This window comes from Borostomias antarcticus (genome assembly GCF_949987555.1).
Source record: "Borostomias antarcticus genome assembly, chromosome: 10".
In the NCBI taxonomy this organism is placed as follows: Eukaryota; Metazoa; Chordata; class Actinopteri; order Stomiiformes; family Stomiidae; genus Borostomias; species Borostomias antarcticus.
The window spans coordinates 26251344-26277340 of record NC_140243.1 but is presented as its reverse complement, the minus strand read 5'-3'; the positions used below and the strand labels follow the sequence as shown (position 1 = coordinate 26277340).

Below are 25997 nucleotides of genomic sequence, written 5' to 3'. Positions count from 1 at the left end.
TCATTTAGGGGTTCATTCTTTTTACGTATTCTTAATTGATTCAGCAATTTAGCAAATCTTTCATTTTTTTGTCTGACAATCTGTGTTAATTTTGCAACCTTGAAGTTATCGTGCCACAAATTCACTCCTTTTGCATCTGCATATAAAGCTGTACCTTTCACAGGTGGTAGCTGATAAAAATCACCGACTGCAAGTATGCTTACTTTTCCAAAGAGTGAATAGTCACCAGTCTGTTTGATTTGTCTCAATCTGCCATGTATGTAAGACAGAAGCCGATGGTCAACCATGGATATTTCATCAATAATTAATATTTGTAGATCACCCAGTTTTGCACGTAGAGCATTTATTTTCTCTTCTCCAAGAGGTACATAAGGTAATGTTACATTAGCACCAATGGAAAAAGTGTTGTGTATTGTTGACGCACCAATATTATATGCAGCGACACCAGTTGGAGCTGTTAAAAGAACTGTGATGTTGTCAGGATTTCCAGAAGTTTGCGACAACAATCTGCTTGATTCATAATGTATCGCTTTCAGCAAGTGTGTCTTCCCTGTTCCTGCACCTCCAGTGATGAAACAATTGAATGGCTCAGGACTTTCCCCACGTATTTTCTGTAAACACCAGTTGCGTATTTCATAAAAGATACTTGATTGCTCCTTATTTAAAGATCTCATTAGCTGTAATGCATCTTCTCTACACAGTAGGGCATTTTGAGCTTCAGTGGTGCAAAGCTTTTGTGCATTTGAGGTCAGGTCAGGGATGTTTCTATCATCATCATTGTCATCGTCATCATGAACTTGTTTTTTCCTTAGGTCAACACATTCTAACCGTTCATTTTCAGATTCAGGACAGAGTTGGGCCCAAGCATCTTCCAAATCACCATTCTGCTCCAAGAGCTCTTGAGCTTCATCAATTTTGGAACTTTCTTTTTCATAAAGGGACCTGTTTGTGTCAACGATGGATTTCACTGTTTGTAAAACATTATCAGCATTTGTCACAGCACCAAGTTTGTAAAAGTCTTCAAATGACTCAAAACCTGAAGGTTTTAATTGATGGTCTTGATAATATGGCAAGAACAGTTGTAACAGTGAATGATGGTATTTTTCAGAATCTTTAGTGGGTGAAAATCTTGGATACCTCACAACTGCACCTTGTGTTCGTGTACGTCTTTTCACATATCCCATATTTTGTTTCAGTTGAAATGTTTCAGATTGTGATGTGGAAACCTCTGATTTTGACAGCACCCTATATTCTGAAACAAATGTAGCTAGGCATACATGTTCAAATTCTTCTGTTTGGGGTCGGTTTTTATATCTGTCTGTTAGACTAATCATCCATAAACCCGAGTCATCATCTGTGTCCTGCAAGGACATGTTCTTGAGTACATTCAAAGGTTTTGACATTCTAACAGTATCCACAACAGGAATAAACTGAACTTTGCGAGAGCATTCCTTCAAGTGCATGTTTGTTACTCTATATACAGCCTCTTGTGCACTAACTTCTCTATTGTGAAGATAAGCAGCACCAATTCTTTGGAATGCTTGTTTAGCATCAAGGTTTCCATTGAGGCTTTCCTTCTGTGTGCGATCAAGTAGCAATCCCATTTGGCGCTCAGCTTTTGAGATGTAAGAGATTATGTACACAACGCATGAATATGCATCTACAACAAATTGAATATCCATATTAGCATTCCAGCCTCGTAACAAATCTTTGTTGTATTGATTTACCCAGGTACTATTTGGCGATCGTTTCAAAACAACACCTGTTTTCTTAGCAACTCTGTTGTATGCTAATTCAAAGATTTCTTGATTAATACCTATCGATTGAAATAAATCATCTGTTGAATCAAATGTAGCCTCAGGATTCGATACTGTTTTTTTCACCATCTCGAGAATTTTTATTGCAGTATCTCTTTTCAAGTCCTCTTGAACTGTCTTCCATGCTAAATGATACATTTCTGGATTAATGCCAGCTGCTTGAAGTCTGTCATCTATTGAATCAAACTTAGCATCTACCGGTAAACTTGATTCTGCTTGGCGTACCATTTCAAGAATGTTATGTGCGTCCTCTATGGTCAAAATAAATTCCTCTTTATCATTGTGTGTATTATGACAGTCGTCTACGCCATACAGCTTCATCTTTAGGTCCTCCATTGAATGACTTTTCTGTTCTAGAGATTTTGCTCGGCTAATGAATGTTTGACAAGAAACTGGCCTAGGAAAATTGAATCGACAAACTGTTTTATTTTTTCTGCATGTCTTTGAGTGTCTGCTGCTGTGCTTTTGAACACTATTCACGATCTCGTGCAGCTCTTCATCATCTGTTGATGGCATCTCACATGTTACATACTGGTCCACAAATTCAACAACATCTGCATCTGTATTTTTATCGATTTGTGGTGCATCTTTGACCCAGAATAGACAATGGCAATGAGGACTTCCCCTCTGTTGAAACTCCACACGGTAGAAATAATCAATTACCTGTCCAATAGGTGCTGCTGCAGATAATATTACTTCTTTTAGAAAGCAATGCCATCGGTGATCAAACATCCTTGCAGCTGTCACTGGGTTCTGTTTAAGTATTCTACTTTTTCCTGCCCAATCAAGTTCTTCAACATCAACCTGTTTTCCTTCTTGGTGTAGTAGGGTGCTAAGCATTTCAGGCCATCTCATATCTGCTGCTGAAAATGAGCAAAACCATGTGGGGATACCCAGCTGTCTTATCATAGCAAACAGGTCTTTTTGTGCACATTGCCAGAATGCTGGACTGCCACGAATCTGTCTTAGATACTTGTACCCTTCATCGAAGTGTAATATTTTCCTTAATGACTCTGGATCTGTTAACATGTCAGCTGTGATGGGCCTGGTATTTTTTCTCTCTACTCCTTTTCTCATAGCTATAGAAACACTAGAAACAACCTGTTGAACTTCGGATATATATTGAGCATAAAATATGAAATCTGTATTCTTTGCAAACCTGCCATCCGCATTTAATAGTCTGTTATTGAGGTATCTTGCAAGTGTAATTTTCTCCTCTCTTTCATCATGAAAAGTAGGACTTCCTTTTGGATACAGAACTGGAAAACTTTTAGCCTCATTTGTTTTATCCATTAATAGTCTAACAGGGCTGTTTCCTTCTGCAGGGGCCACACACATTATACTGTCAAAATGCTGGTCTGCTATGTCTTGTGCTAAATCAACCGGTTGAAGGCATGAATCAAGGTAGAGTCCAGGCTGTTGCTCAGTGTATGTAAGATCTTCATCATTGTCTTCCATTTCATCATCATTGTTTGTATTATCCTCATGTGCTTCATCATCATTGTCATCGTCATTTCTGACTGATTGATCATTCTGTTCAGTAACAACCTCATCAATCTCATTGGTTTGAATTAAAGGGTTTGTCCACTCTGTATTGATCTGTATGTCAGCATAGTACGGATTATGACTAATCAAGTATTCCAAAGCATTTCTTACGTGATCTGTATGAACATATTGATAATCATAATGACCTTTATATGTCAGCTTCCTTTTTAGTTTAATTCGTATCATCATGTCATCACACTCATTTCTTGGGAGAACATTGCTGACATCAGCTAAGTTGGCAGGTACACACACAACAGGTCCATGTACACCGTTTTGCGCTCCTTTAGGCAATGCAACCACTTTCATAAATGGAATATGTTGAGCTATCAGGTGTTGTTCCAAAACATTAAGAGATTTCAGTTCTGGTGGTACTTCTTCCAGATGTAGATTGTTTGCAACACTCTCTTGAGGCATTTTGCCTGATAGCACTTTTCGATGGCATGTGTGACAAATCCACAGTTTAGAAAATGATCCCTTTGACATTTCACAATCACGTAAGCACTTCCTATCACAGTCATGCAAATATTTCAATGTAATGCACTTTTCTGCTAATGAAGCAATATCTTTACCCTTGTTCTCATAAAAATATTTCTTACATTCAATAACCTGCTTTCTGAAAAGTTGACGATGACAAACACAGCAAGCAAATCCAGGGCCTACACAGACTTGTTTTTTGAAATATTCAATTGCAAAATCAATGTCATTTTGTTTTTGTTTCTTTTCTGCATATCTGTCCTGGCTGTACTGACGAACGTCTGCTTGGAACTCTGGATCGGTCAAGTATTTCTCCTTGCTGTACTGACGGACGTCTGCTTGGAACTCTGGATCGGTCGAGTATTTCTCCTTACTGTACTGACGGACGTCTGCTTGGAACTCTGGATCGGTCAAGTATTTCTCCTTACTGTACTGACGGACGTCTGCTTGGAACTCTGGTTTTGTAGCATACTTCACCTTGCTGGATTCACATTTGTCTGCTCGTAGATTTTCATTGGTAGCGTATTTCACCTTGCTGGACTCACATTTGTCTGCTCGTAGATTTTCATTGGTAGCGTATTTCACCTTGCTGGACTCACATTTGTCTGCTCGTAGATTTTCATTGGTAGTGTATTTCATCTTCATGGATGCAACTTTGTTTCCACTATAGACTTTGTTATTGTGATATTTATCCCTCTCCTTCTCAGCTTTAAACCTTTTAGAAATGTCTTTAGTTACATTGTGTGACCTTTTTCTCAATGTCATTGTGCTTAGGCCTATCTGTTTTGCTGTAACTTTACACATTCCTGCACAACAAATTTCATGATCTCTTCCCTTGACACATGTTACAACCTCATAATGGTTTCCATTTGCATTATTCAGATAGATTGCATTACTTGTCAGAGTGAATGTCTGAACATCAGTAGGTATATGATAACTAGGGAAGACATTCCATCGGTCGCCATTAAATGTCATAATGCCTGTTTGGAACAAGTTGGCGGCGGCAAATATTTCAAGTTCTGTAGCCCAGTTTCCTGAATACTGCATTCTTGATGTGGTCAAGTATTGCTCCATTGATGCATAACCTTCTCTCAAATACTGCTGAAATACTGACGGGTTCTGACTGACATGGTGAAATATAGCACGGCGAATTTTCACATGTTTGTTTTCATTACCACATATTGCAAAAGACAATGCTCTGAAGAAGCAGTTCCCATCACCTTTGATTTGCTTTGTCTCACAAGGATGGCCCATTGGTGCAAACTCTTTACTTGGTTCAGTAACATTGACACATTCATTTGTGATGTTTAATTGAGAGCACAATAGATCCTGATCCACTGATGTGAGGGGTGCAAAAGTCAGTTCTGATCTTACAATATCAGTAAGTATGACATCATCTGTTATTTCACAAATGTCACTGCCATGTCCTGTGTTCATTTCTATAACCATATCAGAATGCTTTTCAAATGTGTTGCATTGATGAGTTGTTGACCACGTATTCGTATGTGAAGTTTCTGTACACTCCTCAGCCTGTGTGCAACTGGTCACGTCATCTCTCTTTCTCTTAACTCTGGTATTTCTGGTGTGCACTCCTTTGTTATTTTTACCATGCAAAGCTGTCTTTCCTGGTAATTCTGCTCTGTTCCGACATGGATAAAGTGTCCCTGTACGGTTTGATCGCGGAACATTAACATCAGCAACACAAGCATCATTGCTGAAGGACGTTTTCATGTCATTACCCGTCATACAGTCACCTCTTAGCACTGCACTATAAAGTGGCCGTTTATCGTTACGGGCACCTGTACTGGTAGATGGTTCAATTGGCATGACACTGTTAGTAGCATTACATGGCAAACATTTACCTTTCAACATGCTACTGCAGGATGGTTGAATTGTGCTGGCAGATCGTTCACGTTGCGCTATACCATCAATCACTGCAACTTGATTATCTTGATCATGACAAGTCAACATTGCGCCGCCACTTGAATGGAAATGTTTCTCATGCATTTGCCGTTTTCTACCACCGTCTGTAGATACAGTTTTAACAGGTGTTGCATGTCGTCTGCCTCGTAGCACTTCACTGTACAGAGGGTACTCATTTTCCGTATACAAATCATTACATGCATCGTAACTATGGGACTGACTGTTGGATGTACTGGACTTATCAGTTTGACTGTGTTGCTCACCACTTACAAGATTCTCTTGTTCTCGGCCCATGTTCAATACTTTGACTCCAGTAATCTCAAAACACTTCTCCCATTCGGTCTTAGCACTAGCAGTCAGTTGGTACAGAAGTTCTCTAATATGTTTATAAACACTGTACCAATTGGAGTGATGAATGACTACAGCTCTATTACTGTGTGAATCAAACAGCCCTTTGCTATTGCGTGAATGAGGATCAAATACACTGAAATAGTTACCTTGTTTAATAACGACACATGTGGATGTCCTCATAGTTACAAAACAAGCATCGTAGTCAGTCAAGGCTCTCTGAAGGGCTAGGTCTAAAGGCATTTGTATGTCCTGCATTTCAAGAGGAGCTTCTTCATTCATGTCGGTGTTACCAACATAACTTTGACCATAATCGACTGCAAAAATGGTCCCTTTCATTGTGTAGGACTGTGGGAGATCATGAACTAACAGGTACACATTAGAACCACGGACATTACCGGCACTCCTCACCGTGCTGTAGAGCGTATTGCCTTCATTCAATACATCATTGATATTTTCACTAGACCACGTTAGGATACTTTTATTGACATTCATCATTACTGCCACTAAACTGTTTGCAACACATTGCTGGTCTGAATTGATTCCAAATTTCTTATGCCCTTGAGAAAATGAACCAAATACACAAGATGTGCGAAGTACAGTTGGCGTACAATCACTATGATCTGTTGCAGTTGGAATGGCCGGATGACGTATGTCCTGGAGGTCTCTCTCAGGGACTGGAACAGCGATGGACAACTTGTTTTCCATTTCAGAGGCACATACCTGCTGGTTCAACTGACAATCACGATTATTTGTATCACTGCTGTCAGACATGATCACAGGCACAGACAGACATGGAACAGACATGTTCAAAGGCAGGGAGCCACTTTGGTTCAAAGGCTTGGGGCCACTCTCAGAAAGACTCGGATGCTCAGAAAGACTCGGATACTCGGAAAGACTCGGATACTCGGAAGACCCAGGAACACTGCGGACATTGGGTCCACAGTGTGATGTTTCTGAGTTTTTTTTATGAGGACTCGGAAAACCCTCAGCCGAGTCACGTATCTCTACGCGCCTCTTAGTGGCAACCTGGGACTTCTTACTTCGTTTCGGCATCTGGAAAGAAAGAGCAATGTGCATTAGTTATCTCCATCAAGTTCATCCCCTCAGTATCAACAGTATTAGTTTGCCGTCATGACCCCTCTACACTAAAATGCCCTGCCTATTAACATGAAACTCAAAACATTTTTCTTACTAAAACAGCAACCAAAACACTTTACTTTGTCCTCAAACTGGATTTCAATATACCCTAATTGTTTTATTTCTTCAATGTATTATGTATTCATCTTGTTGTATATTCTGTTTGCTTTTGTTCTATCTACAACAAGCTACTGTGCAACTGTTCGGATAAGTGCTAAATAACAAAACATACTTATTGAAAATAATACTACTACAACAATGCTCCCTTTCCCTGGTATGGTCACACAACCATGATTGTCAATTATGTGAACCCTTTGATCAACCTTTTACCTAGACAATTCAGAGAGGAACATTTGGGGAATTACATTAAAAATTGACGAAAAGAGGATGATGAAACTGGCACTCTATCAGGTTCAGGTTCAGGGTTCAGGTAGATTTATTGTCCCAATTGGGAAACTTGATTTGCAGACGGGATAAAAACATCACAACACTTAAGACAGTACAATACAAAAATGTGAATAAAAAACAATGGACACAAGCGGATCACTGTACAGTGTGTCACAGTTCCATGTGTTTGTTTAGCAGGTTTATTGCATGAGGGATGAAGGAGTTCTTACTCCTATTGTACTTAGGTCCTGGTACTCTGTGGCCCAGTCCCAATGTCCACCCTTGCAGACTCGCAGACTTAAGAGCGCGCTCCCGCGAAGTCCGCGAGGGCTTAGGGGTGTCCCAATGTCAACTCGGCAAGTGCGTGAGGGCTCTCCGGCAGCCATTTTGAGCCCTTTATGGCCCCTTCCCGTAAGTCTGCATTTCTGCAGACTTAGCCTAAGGGAATTACCCACAGTTCATATCGTTGTGACGTGAAACACGGGGCTACCTGACGAACAGCCAATAAACAAGCACGGACAGATCAACCAACCCTAACGTTCACGTTACAAAACAAAATGTTTTAATGTTTTTAGCTGGACTTGCTTATCTGCACAAGTAGCCTTATAATTATTTTGGTTTCATTATTTTTAAGTATGGGTTATTAACCCCATGGGTTTGTATAATGTGATTTGTGTAAAAATATGTAGGCTATGGTTATAAATTACATCGATTTCTGTTGCTCTAAATCATATGATTTCCCAGTTAAAAGCAGTATGACATTAATCACCCATTTCGGTGCAGTGTTCTTTGAATTGAGATTTCCAACATGAATATGGAAAGAGATGTGAGGTGCAGGAATGTGTATACATAATATATTATCATTCTTAAGTAAATACTTTTGGATTCATCACAAACAAGAATCACAGGCAGTAATGTAGTTCGCATATGACCACAAAATGAAATGATTTCAACAAGTTGAACAGACATGTTTTGAGGGTAACACAGAGTTCGGATAATGTAAAGGGGATTTGACTCAGCCCAAAATTAATTTACATGAGGCCTACAAGAAAAACATGTAAAATTGACAAATTGATGAAAAGCCCCACACCCACAATAGTAAGAAATATGTTTTCACGTCAACGTAATGTGATGTCACAAGTGCTGTCCCATTCCTTTTTATACCACTTCGAGCCCTTGCAGCCTCGCGCACTCAACCACTTTACCAGGTGACGTCAATAAGTCTGTGAGGGCTCAGGGCTTGAGGTTTTAGGGGGGACATTGGGACTGGGCCTCCCTCTGGCCGGAGAGGAGAGTTTCTCACTCGCAGTGAAGGGGATTACTAGTACAGTCTAATATAGACCTGGCTTTACGAAGGACCTGTCGGTCGTAAATGTCCTTCAAAGGGGTCTGTGGTACGCCCATCACCTTTCCAGCCACCTTCACAATGTGGCTAAGAAGATTATTTTTCTCTCTTCTATAAAGCCCTATACAAAACCAGCGGTACATTTGATTTTTACAAAACTATCATTATTGGTGAACACATGAATTTCCAAAGTGTATTCACAAATAATGAAAAAGCCTAGCTGATGTCACAACAATGTCAAACTATCCAGTTGTGCCCAACTCAGCCTTTCCAAGAAGAGATTGTACCAATAGATTCAACTCTGTTCAATCAGGAAGTAGAACACAGAGGTTTTAAATGTCAATAGGTAGCTACATAGATCTATCTACATTAAGGAACTCTAACATGGCTGAAATCCTGATTCATGACAGGCTGTGAAAACACTATTAGCTTGACACTGCAGGGACGTGATGCTCTTCAGTCCACAGAAAATGGCCTAAGATGCATTTTCTCAATCACTGATTTTCCAAACTGTCAAAGATTTTAGGATTTCTCTAAATGTTTAAAAAAAAAAAAAAAAAAAATTACAGTGGATTTGTATATTCTCACCTGATATTGATAACCATCACCGGATCAGAAGACACACATGGAAGACAAAAATAGAGTGATTACCATCATTAAATAACAAGGTAGGCAGGCTTAGATATAAACTTAGACAGGGTTAAATATAAACTTAAGACATGTAGGAAGACAAAAATAACAAAATTGTTTGATCACCTTGGATGGTACCAATTTTAGAACAAAACATTGCTCCTGGACTATATTAGAGCCCTATGAAATCCGTTTTATTTTTTCCCAAATTCCTTTTTTTCCCCCTTTTAATTTTTAGTTTTTTTAATACTTTCCCTCCCCTTCTCCTTCTCTCCGACCAACACACGCACGCACACATGCTGCTGCAGTGCACACATTGCCCCGCCTCCTCTCACTCATTTCATTCGCTCCTATAGCCTGTAATGGCAACTAGTGATGAGCCTCCGTAACTTGTTAATAAAGAATTGTTGACAGCAGAATTACTGTATAGAAATATGGTGCATTCGTTTGTGGTCGGAGCTGGCAAGTCGCAAGTGGCAAAATACCCACCTCCGACCTGTGTGCATTCGAGCTATAGCGAATGATATGATGATGATATGATATTGACGTCACCCGGCAACTGGGGGCTGAGAAACATCCAAATTTGCGACGAGGAAGTGCGAGTTCATGCGCCGTTTTATTTAATTATTCCTAGTAGCAAGTCGCAATTTGCCACCTCCCAGTTATAAACGAACGCACCAATACTTCAGGGTTGAAACATATAACCAAGAAAAAAGTACAACACGGCCCAGTAAACTATAGGCTACTCCAGTTAATGAGCTCTAGTGTAATACAACCATGAGCTAGCTAGCTAGCTATCCCAGATCCCACAATGTCCGTTAGCTCTGAGGAGGATTAGCTAAATAGCTAACGTCCGAATAGCTGAGATTAACTAGCTAGCTCATCTTTGATGCATCTTTGATGCACACACAGCCTACACGACAAAACCTGGCCACGTGTCTGAAGCATGCGCTTAACTGAACTACTAATGCAACTTTACTAGGTCTAGCTAGCGAGCTAACGTTAGCTCGCGAGCTAACGTTAGCTCGCGAGCTAATGCTAGCTAGCGAGCTAACGTTAGCTCGCGAGCTAATGCTAGCTAGCGAGCTAACGTTAGCTCGCGAGCTAATGCTAGCTAGCGAGCTAACGTTAGCTCGCGAGCTAATGCTAGCTAGCGAGCTAACGTTAGCTCGCTAAGATGAGCTAGCTAGCTAGCTAGCTATTAGTTCAGTTAAGCGCATGCTTCAGACACGTGGCTTTAGCTCGCTAGCCAACGTTAGCTCGCTAGCTAACGCAAATACTGTTTGGTAAAATACATTGTTAATGCACAAATTAACTTGTTTATAGACCATTTAACCAAACAGTTAACCAATGATAGCCTACATATAGCTAGGACTCATTTATAGCCCATAGCAGAGAAATCCGGCTGCCGCAGCCGGACACACTCACCTCAGCTGGATAAGTGAATGTCTTGAGGTTTCCCACGATGTATTGCGGACAGGGTTGCCAGATTGGTGTGATGTTTTCCAGCCCAATGAGTGCTCAAAATCCGCCCAATGTGATAAAAAACCGCCCAAATATTATAGTATATAACATATAGCAGTGCATGCTAAGAAAAATGCCTTTCAGTTGAAATACTGAAAATAATAATAACTCGTGGTAAACTGCAACACACGCCTACACATGTCACACACAGCCTACGACAGAGAGAAAGATGTGTAATCCCATCAAATAGTCAAAGAAATGATAATGCAGGCAACAAATTATAATAACACATGAGAAGCATGGCTATATCATGAATACAGTGGCGATTTTAGCATGGCATTTCTGGAGGGGCAGTTTTATATTATGTCACCATCACAAGAACTAAAGGTAGCCAATTAGTCTACGGTAGGTACATCAGAGCAGAGGCTACAACACACAAAGATAACGACACATTAACACACGCAGAGTAGGCTAATTAGACCCATAAGAGAGCGCATGCCCGGTCCAGGGTTCTGAAAGTGACAAGTGTTGAGCTGCCCCAGTAAACCCAGCTTCATGGCACAGTTCAGATGGGACGCAGAGCTTTCATGCTTCGCTGTTCTTTCTGACAGATGTTTAATGTCTTTGAATCCAGACGATGCCCAAACAGAGTCTCCACCAAAAAAGAATACAAGGGAAACCGAACAGCGCACTTTTCGAGGTGCTAGCAGTTAGCCACTTCTTTTTCTCAAACCATTCCTGTTTGAAGGTACGGGTTACCTTATCTCCAGCCTGAAGCAGCACCAATTCTTCTGTTCGTGTGGCCCTAAACGTTTTATTTCCAGTTTCTCTTCAAGTTTCAATGTACTAAACCACACATTCAACAAATAATCTACACTATTCATTGTTGCACCTGAAAACACTTTTAATTTCTACAAAACTTTAGCTAGCAGCATTGGCTAACGTAGATCGACATCGACAATGACCCAGTAGTTCAACTTTGATCAACGTTGTTTTATTATTCCCTGGCTAAACCTGTTGCCAGGTAGATTTCGTAGGGGAAGAGACTTTTCTGCCCCTCCACCCAATAAAATCTGCGTGATATTTTTTCACATTACTCCCGACCACGCTCACATTGTCGCTATAGCAACAGTAGGGGAGAACGCTTCGGTGCCCCTCTGCCGAGTCAGAGCAGTCTGTGACACACTCATACAAAGGGAATTACTGCAAAACAGCACTCTACATAGTGTCAGTCAGGTTTATTATATTTATACATGCTATTTTCACCACTGAATCACTATTTTGTATTAATTATAAATTAGATTTTTCCGAAACACAGTTGTAGGCTAAGATGCATCTTGCACAACAGCGCCACCTGGTGGGGCACTGCCCCACCTGCCCCTAATGTAAAATCACCACTGCATGAATAGAGGACAAGATGACACGCTAGATAACAAGCTTTAGTGGTGACAAGAAACCGCTAGAGAATGTGACAAGTGGACTAGGCTACACAACTTCCAATGGTAGGCCTATATAACCACCTGTATAACCACCCATGAATACCCTGCCTGCTCGCCTACAATAACCGAGTCAGGAGTGTGACACTCAGGCAGGCAAGCAGGCAGAGACACAAGTAGGCTAATGAATCACTCAATGAAGTGACATCCAGAAACACCTGCTGTATAGTATTAAGTAAAAATGTCTTACTGTCACGCCGAACAGGCCAGGAGTCCATTCCAACTAACGTAACTCGTCAATGTAAAACTATGTACATGTGGTGAACTTGCTAATTAGCAAGTATTAATAGCTCTCGCACTTAGGCATAACCGAACAGAATATGCTTTGCTCAACCATGCATTAAAGTGATGCACGAACGCCATATAGCTGTAGGGTAATCTTACACGTTTCTTCTCTGCACGTTGCCTTTAGCCACCCTGTTCTTATTTTAACAACATGAATGTGCCATCCTGTCCATGTCAAACAATACATGAGGCCCATTTGAAGAACATTCACATTTATTAACTGAGCACAAGACATCCTGTAAGGAACGGCTGTGAGGACAGCACCAGTGCAGTGATGGCTTTCAAAGCCAGATGACATGTCCTATCTTAAAGGACAATGCTCGTTTTCGACAACCTGGACCTTATTTACGACATATTATAAGACGTTTGACTCACCGAGATCACTTTGGTGTAGTTCTGAGGCATGTAGAAGAAATTTAAAATCCAGCGCGGGCCAGTATATCCATGTAATGGCGGTGGTCGGGGCACTTAGAATGCAGTTTCTAAAAATCTATTTTCTGCCGCGAAACGGTTGTTTTCATCAATCTGTCTTGGTGAATCGCTAGTTGTGCTTACATAGAGCATATAGGCCTGTTGTGGTTTTTCACATGCCTCTGTAATATGATCTTTAGAAACGTCTTTAGACACGAAATAGCTTCCTCACTTGCTCCAGCACGCATGCGCACAGCGTGCTGGAGCAACGATTGCGCACTGTGCTGGAGCAAGTGAGGAAGCTATTTCGTGTCTAAAGACGTTTCTAAAGATCATATTACAGAGGCATGTGAAAAACCACAACAGGCCTATATGCTCTATGTAAGCACAACTAGTGATTCATCAAGACAGATTGATGAAAACCGTTTCGCAGCAGAAAATAGATTTTTAGAAACTGCATTCTAAGTGCCCCGCCCACGGCCATTACATGGATATACTGGCTCGCGCTGGATTTTAAATTTCTTCTACATGCCTCCGAACTACACCAAAGTGATCTCGGTGAGTCAAACGTCTTATAATATGTCGTAAATAAGGTCCAGGTTGTCGAAAACGAGCATTGTCCTTTAAATGATACTAATGAAACAACTGCACTATATATACTATACTGTATGTAACTGTGGTAAAGTGAAAGATTGCTTGTGACAGGACACAATTACCAGCAATCACTAGATCACAGTATCACACCAGAAACAAAACACACTGGTAATCAACTTCCTGTGATTCTAATACAGCATTACAAATGTCCAAGTACCATAAAAAACACTACACAATTTAACTGTGGGAAAGTGAAAGATTGCTTGTGACGGGACACAATTAACAGCAATCACTAGAACGCCCTCCAGTATCACAATACAAACAAAATACACTGGTAATCACCTTCCTATGATTCAAAAACAGCCTTACAAATGGAGCGGGTGTGTGTGTGTGTAGTGGGTGTGTGCGTGGGTGTGGTGTGTGTGCGTGTGTGGTGTGTGTGTGCGTGGGTGTGGTGTGTGTGCGCGCGTGGGTGTGTGGTGGGTGTGTGCGTGGGTGTGGTGTGTGTGCGTACGTGGCTGTGTGTGTGTGTGCGTATGTTGTATGTGTGTCTAAACACCTCTACTACTCTCACCAAATAAATTCACTTGCACTGCTGCTTTCCAAAAGCCTTTGGTTTCTTCTCCCTACTTGAACGTGGTTTCTGTTTAGCATCTGCAGCAGAGCAATCATCTTCACTGTTTGTAAGATGACCAAACATGACCGGCCCTGGCGCCTCCATCACATCTTCCTCCACACTCGCGACATGCACGCTGGCCTCTCCCTGTACACCACCTTCATCAACTTCAGAGCATGACTCACTAAGCAGCTGCATTTCTAGGACTCGCTGCCCACGAAGCCTAACCCGTACCCTCTCAAATGCACACATTTCAGAGCTGACGTGAAGCATATCAGTGCAAGTGTTGATAACGGGTACTGCACACCTCAGCACCTGGTCACCTACAAACACTCTGGATAGCTCGCCACTTGCCTTCCTCACTGACATTATTGCTGTGAGCTCACACTGAAGCACCTTGTTACGGTATGACATGTTGCAATCCCTACACCTAGATGAAACCGTGCTCTCGTTAACACTCGCCACCACATGGCGGCTAGGACAGTAATAGGCACTTGAAACGTCTACTCCCAGCAGCTGCACTACCGCATTGTCGGTATCATCCTCCGGAACATAAACCAGGTTTCCCTGGTCTGCCATGACTTTCATAGTTGTCTTAAAAGTAGTGTTCAAACATGTCTTGCCCATGAACATCTTGACCGAGAGGCGGGTACAGTTGTACCACTGATCCACCTGCACCTCTTTGTCACCCCACACAGTCAGCTCCATATAGCCCGTGTGGTCACCCACGGCAAATACAGCCCTCTGCACTTTATTGCCGTACTTGGTCACGACGTCACATCTCTCCTTCTGTGCCAGGACTTTCAGGGCCACATTCACCTGCAACACATGCACACACAAGACCTCATTACATCCACATTCACCCTCACATAATTTCATGTCCACCATCACCCAAAGACTGTGTACGACTTCTTCAGATACCTTGTTATGTGCTACACGTACCTCCTGGTTTTCTCGTCCCTCGCTCACTATCTCGCCCAGGGTCCTTTCTGAGGTGACAACCTGTGCGCTGCCATCAAAGGCAAAATCCAGCCTTCGCTTGAAACCCACATGGCTCCTGTCATTTACAATGATATCCATGTCCCCATCTTTGATCCTGGACGCTGTAAACACCACACTCTGCAGTTGGACTGGACTCCTGTAACCAACAACATCACTTGTGCATCAGAAAAGACTTGGAGAAAACACTCTTGATTCACCCCCACAAAACCTGTGGTTACTGAGTTAACATGCACTGTTCTGAACTGTCCACCTCATTCTACAATTGGTGATGACATCACAGCTGACATGGGTAAACTTGTTTTCTACAACGGAGAGTTGGGATACTTGATTCTGATTGGCTAGCAGCCGTTGGAAAACACTCGGTAACCCACTACTGCGACCACATAACAATAATTAGTATTAATGCACTGTCAATCTCATTGACAAGGCTATTGCTAAGATCAAGTGGTACTATGCGTTGCTTAGCAACCACTAGCCTATTGCGGAAGATTATGTAGCCTAAATACAATAATGATAAGAATGATCGGTAAATAAATGATTGAGTGTTGCTACCATTTATTTTTGGGGAATGTATATGTAGTAACTAGGGCTGCACAATTAATCGTGAATTAATCGAAATCGCAATTATGACCTCCGCAATTAACTAATCGCAAAAGGACGCAATTAATGTGATTAATAATTTTGCTTTGAATTGAGTGTGCTAGGACTACACAGACGAATCACAGGCGCTTATGTGCCGTCTGACCAATCGCCTGCGTTCCCGCTGAGTGCGCTGTGCGTAGCAATTTCACTGAGAAGACAGATAGCAGGCGATTGGTCAAGACAAGTGTCACAAGAGTACCTGCAGCCGTGATTAGTGAAAAAATGAGCGAAAACGAGGTCAGGGAGTTAGTAGCAAGAAAGGGATCAACGTCCGTGATTTGGGAGCATTTTGGTTATTATATATTAATTAGTGTTGCACGATATACCGGTACCAGTGGAATACGGTACTACCGTTGAACACGGCAGGGGGACAATGTTACCTCTGTTCCCAAATTCACTGGTTTCTGCTAATGAGAAGACTGGCTCGCGACACCGTTGTGCAGCTCCCAATGTGTTGGCTCGTGCACACATGCAACTCCGCAGTCACAAAACATAGGCTATTGACGTTATCTATATGCCTGGGCACGAGCCAGTCTTGTTCTCAGTAGGCTATCGTAATGTCAGAAGCGTTCTCTAGCTCTGAGTCCGTACCATCAAATGTAACATTATTGAAGAAACATAACTCTAAAAGTTTAATATGGAACTATTTTGGTTTTAAACCATATAAACAAGGAAACACTATAGATGATTGCCGTCCGTTGTGCAGGCAAAAGGAGGCAACACATCAAACTTAATAAAGCATCTACAATCTTGTAAACCAGATCTTGCACTGGAATACAGACGAGCTAATGAGGTTAGTATGACTTTATTTGTTACAACTAGCAGTGTTATTGCCATTACCTAATATTACAAAATTTATGAATAAACCTCTTAGCTAAAGCGTGTGCTGCTGTTGCTAGCTAGCCAGCCAATGCTAGCCAGCTGGCTAGCTAATGAAGTAAAGTTAGCCTACCCGCTGTCATGTCGTCATGCACAGCTGAAATAGCTTCCTCACTTGCTCCAGCACGCATGCGCACAGCGTGCTGGAGCAACGATTGCACGCTGTGCTGGAGCAAGTGAGGAAGCTATTTCGTGTCTAAAGACGTTTCTAAAGATCATATTACAGAGGCATGTGAAAAACCACAACAGGCCTATATGCTCTATGTAAGCAAAACTAGCAATTCATCAACACAGATTAATGAAAACAACCGTTTCGCGGCAGAAAATAGATTTTTAGAAACTGCATTCTCGGTGCCCCGACCACCGACATTACATGGATATACTGGCTCGCGCTGGATTTTAAATTCATTCTACATGCCTCCAAACTACACCAAAGTGATCTCGGTGAGTCAAACGTCTTATAATATGTCGTAAATAAGGTCCAGGTTGTCGAAAACGAGCATTGTCCTTTAAATCTCTCTCAAAAATATTATGCATCTCAGCTAATCTCAAAGCTTTACAGCACAGGCTCCACATGAGCTATATACTCGGTTTCCTTGTTGGTCTAACACTGCCCTCCTGGAATCCTACGTCAGCCTGCTAACATCCCTGCTATGCACAACACTTTATGTATGCACACTATCTTACTTGTCCTTCTCTGCATGCACAAACGTGCTGTGCCGGGACGGGGAAAAGACCACGAGTCTGGAACTCTTCTCTGCTTCCTGAAGCGTCGCTTCAAAGTATTTCTTCTTGCTCCGTTGACCCTCCAACAATTCCGATACACCATGTATGTACCCTTCCACTTCCACCTTGGCTGCTTTCCTGTCAGGTTCCATTTTATACTGCAAAACAAACCAAACACATAGAAATACATTCATAATCCCCATGGGAGACAATGTGGGCGTTTCTGCAGTGCAATTACAAAACATCTACAAAGGATATAGAATATTCCTTTCTATACATTATATTAGCACATACATTGCTCACATCTCATGCTGGCTCGAGGACTACACCAACCAACAGTCTGCTGAGCAGAGTTCTGTGTGAATAGCAGCGGCCTAAAGAGACGGCATGGTTGTTGGCCTGTTGAAGTGTCAGTGTTACGACGTTGATAGTGGCGTGTGTTAGAGACGGGTGAGTTTGAAGTGTACTATTCTTTTATGCATCTGTTAGCAGTCGGTGAATTGTTATGATTGTTAATTGTTATGACTGGTAAAAATATATATTTTGTTTTAATGTTATGATTGGTGTGAATTCACGCGGGCACTGTCGCACACATATTTCCAATGTCAACAAGACAAAAACTCACGTTATCGTTACATTCACAAGGACATCAAACTCGTGCATTACACATCTGCAATGGGTTCCAGCCATAAAGTTTGCCTACAGCTGCAACATACGCCATTACAGATTCCACTGGACACGCTAATTCACCAGCTAACACTAATGCTAGCTAACGATGGCGACGACGCAGTTCACCACAAGCCTTACATATTCATAACAATTCACCGACTGCTAACAGAGGCATAAAACAATAGTACACTTCCAACTCACCCGTCTCTGGACACACGCACACAGGCCACAATCAACGTCGTAAGAGTGACACTTCAACAGGCCAACAACCATGCCGTCTCTTTAGCTAGGCTGCACACAGAACTGTGCTCAGCAGACTGTGCCAGCGCCTGTAGAGACAGGGCCAGCACTCAACCTGCCCTAGCGTGTACTCTTCATCAACACTTTTGTTGCTAATGTTACCCAGGTCGCATTTTGAAACATCACACAACCTGTAGATGCAACCTCAAAATACACAGCCCGTCCCATAAAATACGCTAAACGTCACATGCGCTAATTGGCCTAACGTTAGCTAGCTAGCTACGTCGCCATTGCAACGGTCAACTTGTCTCTGAATGCTAACGTTACCGTGGAATGGACTCCTAACCTCGACTATGTATCGCTAAGTACAACATTCTGCACATTACACTGCATCAATAAAATAGTTAGTGCTAACGTAACGTTATACATTTTAAGTATGTACATACATAAACATACATGCCACACCGCGGCCACCAAAATCAGCTTACCTTCTCGGCGGTACTCAACGTCATGTGCGCGCTCCCCCCCAGCTGGAAATACAAGTTCAACTTTTGCAGCGAAATAAAAAGCAGCAACCAATCAGGAAGCAGAAGCTTGCTGTTGTTTCAAAGAACATGTTCCCCCCTGAAACAAACTTGAAAAATGTATGACCCCATTATATTGTGGCCGTGTCTCCCATAGAAATATGTCTAGCAATCCTATTATATTCTCTATGACAGGTCACTATTGACTACAAAGACATTAGAAAAAAAGACCATAATTTGGGAAAACATTGGATCTCTTCTTGGAATGACAGGTGAGTTCGATCATACAGATTTTCAGATGAAATGTGGGTGATTTAGCATGTAGAGCAGACAGCTAACGTATGCTAAAGTTAGCTAGCTAGCTAGGTTACGTTAGCACTAGCCACTGCCATTGCCAACAATCAGTTATTTCCATGGGCAGACATAATTGAAGTAAGCTAGCTAGCTTGCAAACAGAAAAGAATACCAAGACTGCTTGCTCGGTATACAAAACGAGTTGTGGCTCATTCATTTGTCCATTCATTCAGTCCAGTTAATTTATCAAATGACAGGTGCACTAATGTGTTTCAATCCATATGCATGTCTACACATAGCTACACAAACAATATAATAGAAGAATAGAAAGCCATATATAACCACAGGTAAATTGGAATTCTTATCATTACTTGCCCTAATAATAGAGGTATCTTATCAGCAGTAATCAATTCCTCATTCCAGTTTCTAGGTACAACAATAGACATTATAGGGTTCCCATTCTGGCAATTTACTATTTGTAAAAAAAGGTAAAACATGCTGGACACATACAGGCAAAAAAAGAAAAGCAGCTCTGCAGATGTCCCAGTGAAGGAGTGGTGTTACATGTGGGCATACGCGCAGTTTGACTTTTTGATCAGGGGGGGCAGTCAGTCCCAGCCCCCCCCCCCCCCCCCCATCAAATAGGGATTATAGTGGTAAAAATACGTGCCCTGCACGGACATTGGAATGCGCATATTCTGTTACAGCTGCATGATTGACCCACAACATTTAAAAACATAGTGCTTATTATTTCCAATATCCACGTTTCGTTCAGCCTCCGCTGCGCCGTCCATTAGCACAAAAATGTGGAATTCGTTTCAATATAGCCTAGGCCTACTTCAAACAATATTTTCCAATAAATTCTTCCAAAAACTAAAACGGAATGTATGCTACGCCTTTCATGCTTCAATGTCGGGATGTGTCATTATAAACAGCGTAGGCCTATTAGAATCCAGCAATTGCCTCTTCACATGTAGCCTATCTGCGTTTATATCAAAGAATAATCACCAAAAGAATAATAGTGCGTGCATAATCAATTTGACAACTGGACAATGGATACGTTGCACAGATGTGCAGTAGGGTTGGGCCGATGGACGATATCATCGTCCATCGCCAATGGTTGATAGAAAAATACGATGGTTGAGAACCATCGTCACATTAGCGCTTTTTAAACACTTGAGCTGTGAAAAGGGAACAGTTGGGTATTATATATGTGTAGGCCTACTTTAATGGAACAGTTGGGTATTATATATTTGTAGGCCTACATTAATGAAGACCATTTAATACGTTTCCCACAGTTATTGTGTCCTTCGTGAAGAATTTGGACAGCAAACTGAGCGAGAGGCATATGGTGCGAGTCGACGCCCTAAACCGGAGTTATTTCTGCTTCTTTAAACATTGTAAATAATTAGATTAACTCATTTGAGTCGTAATCTACTAATTCTAGGCCTATGTGTCATAAAATGTAACAGATTAGAATGTATATATAGCTTAACAAACATTATCTCAATTTGATGTAGTTCAACAGCCCGTGCGCTCATGGGACATTTTACGCACGGACACGGAGTGAACATCATTGTTTAGCTGTATAAATTCTAATCTGTTAAATTATATGACACATAAACAATGTAGTGGAAGGGCATAGGCAAACATTTGCAACTTCTTCCCTCAGTCATTTATGATACAAGACTAGGCCTATAACTAGGCCTATGACTAGGCCTCTAATAGTAGGGTCTTCGGACTCGACTTGATAAACGATTTCATCAAACTTAGCCTGCCATGATCAGCCACATGCAACATAAATATTACCTGTTACAAAAATAATATGCATTAGCCTACTTTTTAGCAATTTAATTCTTACCTTTTCGCCACATTGAGGCCTACAACGCTTTTCATTAATGAGTCCAGTTCAAGGTTCTAAGCGAACCAACTATCAATAAATGACACACTAGGCCTACTGTAGAACAGAAAATATTTTGTTTCGTTGCTATTATAACACCTACATGCAGGCAAGCTAAATGCTCATTTCTGGGCAGAATAACAACCTAGAAAGAGCCAATCAGAACCGCCAACGGGACCTGAAATGTAGATACCAAAGTTAATATGCATGTAGAAATGTAGATACCCGGTTAAATAATAATTTCGTTTTGTACTTACTTGCCTACTTTAATCAAAAGACCACAATAAAATACAATGTAAATTCGGCTTCATTTAAATGTGTGGCTTCTGGGCCATTATGCATAAAATAAACAACTCCCAAAATTGGATAGGGCCCGTGTTTATCAACCGCATATTTCGTTGAATAATAATAAAGAAATAATAATAAAGAAATTGTAAATAACTTATTTACATATTTTAATAAAATACCACAAATAGCATAAATAATGGCAAACAAAAACTCCACACTCTGACTCTATACTCTTACCCCAGGGTTTAGGCCTACTCTTTCTATTCTAGATTCCTGGCTAAGAAAACCAGCATGTTCACTTTATCAGGCTTTAGTAGGGAGTGGAGAGGAGTGACAACACTACCTGCGGTGCTGAACACGCGCTCTGATGGTGTGCTGGTTGCGCATATGGAGAGGTATTTACGCGCAATACTAGCCATAAAAGTAAACCTCGTTTGGTTATCTTTCCATCATCTGAGTGGATCGTCATCTCCGTCAATTGTCTCTTCCAGCAAGTAGGCTGTGATCTCTGCCTCTGCGATTTCAGCAGCAGTGCGCGTAGCTGGTTAGTTTTTTCCCCTAGAAGACTGCCCAGCGAGCTTCTGCTCTTCTTAGGAGCAGCAGCGCTGGACTGATCTTCCTGCGTGGTGGGACTGACTGTTGGGCGCTCTGCACGGGTCGTTGTTGCTACCATCTCTGCAACCAGCTCGGTCTTGACGTGGTTCAGCTCGGGTGGCTGCATGTGTTCCCCTCGGTATCTTGGATCCAGCAGTGCTGATTTGTGCAAGATAGCCATGGTGGCGTCATTATCATATTTGTTCGAAAAAAAAAGTAAAACATGTTTTATAGGCCTATTACGTACCCCGGGTAGGCTATTGTAGACTTGCATTTTCTCTCTAAATTAAATATAAGTTATTTCATATAAAGTGACTGCGTCACGTAGCCAGTTAATGTTAAGCCTGATTCTACAATAGCCTACCCGGGATACGTAATAGGCCTATAAAACATGTTTTTCTTCTCTTTTTTTTCGTTTTATTTTATTATTATTATTATTTCCACAAAATGACGATATCATCGTCCATCGCGATGTTTGGATGGCCACATCGTGATGTCATATTTCAGCACACATCGCCCAACCCTAATGTGCAGTATCCAACAGTTTTGGACGCGTTGCAGACAGTTTGCGCATCTGGCCACCAGGGGGGGCAGTGCCCCCCCTTGCCCCAGCCAATCTGCGCGCCTGCATGTGGGCCATGTCCTTCATGGCACCATTCATAAGAGAGAGGGACACCTCTGGGAACCTTGGGAGAGGAGCTGCCCACCCCACAGCCACCCACCAAGGAACCCCAGACAGTCCACACAGTGAGGACAATGGTACAGCTGAGATTTTAGACTATGGCTTTATTGTTTTTACTGTACTACTGTAAATGAGTGTTCCTTTGTAATGCCCTTGTTGTACCTTACTGCTTCTTTCTATCTATCCACCCATCTATTTATCTGTCTCTGTCAATCCAGGTACCAAGGACAACCTTGACAACCCACATGACTCCTCAGAGGAGGATGAGCTGTTCTTGCCTGCTCCACGTAAAGTGCGCCCCACCGAGCTCAAGAACAACTTACCATCTTTGAATATACCCTCTTGCAAGCAATAGAGGACACTCCTGTCCCTTCTGTCTCTGTCCCTTCTCTCTCTTCTGTCCCTTCAACGCAGTCACTGTCTGACTCACACAAAATGTTTTTCATGAGCCTGGTACCTACAGTTAAAACCTTCAATACAGCGAGGAAATCCATGGTAAAGTTTAAAATACATCAGATCATCCAGGAGGCAAAGGCTGAGGCTTTGCTGGAGAGCAATTGAGACATTATGCTGTTGTAATCAACATTCAAGAAGATTCAGTCCTTACCTAATGCTTTTGGATTTTGTGAAAAACACTTAATATGTACCTCCTCCATGGGCCGTTCACCAATCTGCACGAAACTCAGTATGCACATTCTATAGCAATATCTACAATAATAGTCTTGAAGGGAATTTTGATATTTGAAAGGGTTCTCTCATTATACCCAATCAAAATCGGTAACGAAGCCGCCAAACAGGAAGTGGGGTCATATCTCAGCAACAATTTGATGTATCAAAATCACATTTAGCATAGTCATTGGGGATGGTCCCCTGACCCCTATCATCAAGTGTCATGTTGACAACTCAAACACTGCTTGCATGTCCTACTTGGCCCCCACATTGCTGCTTGCAGCTATATTTAGGGGCCAAGCCCCGTAGGGGCGAAGACCCTATTGTAATTGATGGTATTATTATTATTATTATTATTATTCTTCTTCTGCCATTGAAGTCAATGGCAGCCTATAGAACGGAGTGGTAACTTTTTACCAAAATTTGCATGATGGTAGAGGATGATGTGCTGAGTCCATGGAGCACGACCCAGATCGATTAGCCAATAGGGGGCGCTATAGCAGCCGACTGAAGTTGCGAACTTTGAACAGGCATATCTCAGGCCCCGTTTGACCTACAGACATGACACTTTGCACACATATGTCTCTCCTCATGATGAACAAATTTGCCTCAAGGACCCATAACTTCCGGTTATATAGATTTTCCGCCATCTTGAATTTTTTGAAAAACACTTCAAATGTATCTCCTCCTAGGAATTTTGACCAATCTGCACGAAACTCGGTAGGCACATTCTCGAGACCAATGTCCACATAGGATGTTCAGGGATTTTCAATTTTCGAAAGGGTTCGCCCGCTACAGCCAATCGAATTTGGCGTCCAAGCCGCCAAACAGGAAGTGTGGTCATATCTCAGCAAATTGTTAATGTATTAAAGCCACATTTGGCACACTCATCGGGGACAGTCCCATGACCTCTGGCAGCAAGTGGCATTGCGACAGGTCAAACCCTCTAGCGCCACCACCATGTCAAAGTTGGAAGTGCGTTAATGCACACAACTTTTGACCTGTGTAACCGATTTGGAAAAATGAGGTACCGTTGGAATCCCTCGCTCATGCCGAGTTCATCGCATCCTTTGCTGTCATTTTCCACCAATTGGATTTCCCGCCATTTTGTATTTTGTGTAAAACACTTAAAATGTATCTACTCCTAAGGATTTTCACCCATCTACATGAAACTGGCTCTACACATTCTTTAGACCAATGTCCACAAAACTCCTAGAGGGATTTTCGATTGTCGAAGGTGTTCGCTCGCTACAGCCAATCGAATTTGGCGTCCAAGCCGCCAAACAGGAAGTGTGGTCAAATCTCAGTAAGGTTTTGATGTATCATAACCACATTAGGCACACTCATCGTGGACGGTCCCGAGACCCCTGTCACCAAGTCTATGTCGACACCTCAAAGTCTCTAGCGCCACCAACCTGTCAAAGTTGGAAGTGCGTATATTCTGAACCGTACGCCCGATTTTCAAAACTGCGGTAGCGATTGGAATAGACTCCTATGACGTGTTTCGCTTGTTGTCTTTGATGCGCTGGTCGCATGTCCTGCTTGGCCCCCACATTGCTGCTTGCAGCTATATTTATTATTATTATTCTTCCGCCATGGGAGTCAATGGCAGCCTATAGAACGGAGTGGTAACTTTTTACCAAAATTTGCATGATGGTAGAGGATGATGTGCTGAGTCCATGGAGCACGACCCAGATCGATTAGCCAATAGGGGGCGCTATAGCAGCCGACTGAAGTTGCGAAATTTGAACAGGCATATCTCAGGCCCCGTTTGACCTACAGACATGACACTTTGCACACATATGTCTCTCCTCATGATGAACAAATTTGCCTCAAGGACCCATAACTTCCGGTTATATAGATTTTCCGCCATCTTGAATTTTTTGAAAAACGCTTAAAATCTATCTCCTCCTAGAAAGTTTCACCGATTCACATCACGCTCGGTAGACAGAATCTAGGGAGCAATATCTAAAGTTCCATCTTGGCACATTTTGGAAAAGTTGAATGAAACAGAAACTATGAGCCAATGAAGATTGCAGAGGGCGTGGCTTTGCATGGCTTTTCACATAAAGGAGTATATTTTCTGAAGGGTTGTACAGAACACCACACATATTTTCAAGGATGTCCGCACATATAAACTGAAGCTAGCCCTGCATTATGGGCTCGATCAAACCCAATGGGGGCGCTAGAGAGCTCATTTCCCGTTTAGGCCTAACCGCGAGGCCGATTTTTCTGAAACTTTTTACACTTGTACCAGAGCATATGTTGAGGTATCTTGTGAAATAGGAAGCAGATTGGCCACAGGGTGGCGCTATAACAAGCCAAAATGCTTAAAAGTGGCTAAAACGGAATCGATTGCTGTGGCGCCCCCTGTGGACAAATGGGTTTTGTAATGGTTGTATGGGTAGATCAT

General features: G+C 41.9%; 1 protein-coding gene across 1 annotated transcript in view; it reads right to left on the bottom strand.

The window, feature by feature from the left end:
- The window catches only part of LOC311314349 (meprin A subunit beta-like), a gene marked incomplete at both ends in the record, with an annotated part of 58024 nt that overhangs the window by 28015 nt on the left and 4012 nt on the right, over window positions 1-25997 (bottom strand). Inside the window, 4 exons of the mRNA XM_084444686.1 lie at window positions 15099-15294; window positions 15418-15613; window positions 17686-17882; window positions 18595-18600. Of these exons, the coding sequence (XP_084300812.1) occupies window positions 15099-15294; window positions 15418-15613; window positions 17686-17882; window positions 18595-18600 (595 nt within the window). The remainder of the gene's footprint in view (window positions 1-15098; window positions 15295-15417; window positions 15614-17685; window positions 17883-18594; window positions 18601-25997) is intronic.